This window comes from Salvelinus sp. IW2-2015, linkage group LG17 (genome assembly GCF_002910315.2).
Source record: "Salvelinus sp. IW2-2015 linkage group LG17, ASM291031v2, whole genome shotgun sequence".
Taxonomy (NCBI): domain Eukaryota; kingdom Metazoa; phylum Chordata; class Actinopteri; order Salmoniformes; family Salmonidae; genus Salvelinus; species Salvelinus sp. IW2-2015.
The window spans coordinates 10,165,357-10,167,364 of NC_036857.1; the positions used below are offsets into that span (position 1 = coordinate 10,165,357).

Here is a 2,008-nt window from a genome sequence, read left to right on the forward strand (position 1 = left end):
TTGAATTACGCTTTTGACTGCAAGTTCCAGAATGCCTTGCGACAGGAGTAGAGAGTGAACGCGCTAGTTAAGTGCAATTAACAGGTGATTATTTTTGGCTCCTTTGCGCTTTGGGAGAGCTTCACTCAACTTTGAAGAGATGTGCACAGTCCTGACAGAGGTTGAAGCTATTCTAAATTCTAGGCCTCTGACCTTCGTGCACAATGAAGTGGATGAACCACAACCCCTGACCCCAGCACACTTCCTGGTGGGTAAACGACTAACCTCTTTGCCTCCAAAGCCATTTCCAGCTGACACTCAGCACCCAACGCTAAACAAGGAGGACATGACACGCAGATGGAAGTACAGGCAGAGACTTGTGACCAGTTTCTGGAACAGTTGGCGAAGAGACTACTTGCTGGATCTAAAGTCAGCACACCGCTGTGATACACCACAGCCCACCCCACTGAAAGCGGGTGACGTTGTAGTAGAAGTAGAGAGTGAACGCGCTAGTTAAGTGCAATTAACAGGTGATTATTTTTGGCTCCTTTGCGCTAGCATCTTAGCATTGCTTTGTAGAATCTAAAGTTGTTAAATGTAACGTGATCAAGAATTATTACTAAAAGAAGCTTTCATATCAAACCCGACGTCCCGAGTCATTACTTTGAAGATAGTTATTCTATACAGGGAAAGTGCTGTAGATAGAGTTCTGTTCCACTCAGAGACATAATTCCAACGGTTATAGAAACTAGAGAGTGTTTTCTATCCAATAATAACAATAATATGCATATTGTACGAGCAAGAATTGACTACTAGGCAGTTTAATTTGGCAATGTCAAAAAAAATAAAGTGCTAACAGCACCCCCTATTGACAAAAGGTTATACTGCAAAAAATGTGGCAAAGCAATTCACTTTTTGTCCTGAATACAAAGTCTTATGTTTGAAGCAAATCCAATATATTACTGAGTACCACTCTCCATATTTTCTTTATTTTTTCTTTATTTTTTACCCACTTTTTCATGGTATCCAATTGTTAGTAGTTACTGTCTTGTCTCATCACTACCGTATGGACTTGGGAGAGGCAAAGGTCAAGAGCCATGCGTCCTCCGAAACACAACCCAACCAAGCCGCACTGCTTCTTAACACAGTGCGCATCCAACCCGGAAACCAGCCACATCAATGTGTTGGAGGAAACACCATACACCTAGTGACCTGGTCAGCATGCACTGCGCCCAGCCTGCCACAGGAGTTGCTAGTGCACAATGAGACAAGGATATACCTGCCGGCCAAACCCTCCCTAACCCGGACAACGCTAGGCCAATTGTGCACCGCCCCATGGGCCTCCCGGTCGCAGCCGGCTGCGACAGAGCCTGGGCTCGAACCCAAAGTCTCTGGTGGCACAGCTAGCACTGCGCCACCCGGGAGGCCATACTCTCCATATTTTCAAGCATAGTGGTGGCTGCATCATGTTATGGGTATGCTTGTAATCATTAAGTACTGGGGAGTTTTCAGTATAAAAAATAAACGGAATGGTGCTAAGCACAAGCAAAATCCTAGATGAAAACCTGGTTCAGTTTGCTTTCCACCAGACACTGGGAGATGAATTCACCTTTCAACAGGACAATAATCTAAAACACAAGGCTAAATCTACAATGGAGTTTACCAAGAAGACAGTGAATGTTCCTGAGTGGCTGAGTTATAGCAAGACTTGAAAATGGTTGTCTAGCAATGATCAACAACTAATTTGACATAGCTTGAAGAATTTTGTAAAATAATAATGGACAAATGTTGCACAATCCAGGTGTGGAAAGCTCTTAGAGACGTACCCAGAAAGACTCACAGCTGTAATTGCTGCCAAAATTTATTCTACAAAGTTTTGACTCAGGGGTGTGAATATTTATGTAAATTAGATATTGCTGTACTTGATTTTAAATACACTTGCAAAAATTTCTAAAAACATGTTTTCATTTTGTCATTATTGGGGTATTATGTGTCGATAAGTGAGAGAAAAAAATCTATTCAATGAATT

General features: G+C 42.3%; 1 protein-coding gene across 1 annotated transcript in view; it reads right to left on the reverse strand.

Annotated features, from left to right (window-relative positions):
- LOC111977063 (hormone receptor 4-like) overlaps nt 1-1,000 on the reverse strand; it is a 14,030-nt gene extending 13,030 nt beyond the window's left edge. Inside the window, exon 1 of the mRNA XM_024006336.2 lies at nt 989-1,000. Within this exon, the coding sequence (XP_023862104.2) occupies nt 989-1,000 (12 nt within the window). The remainder of the gene's footprint in view (nt 1-988) is intronic.
- Nucleotides 1,001-2,008: the final 1,008 nt, after the last annotated feature.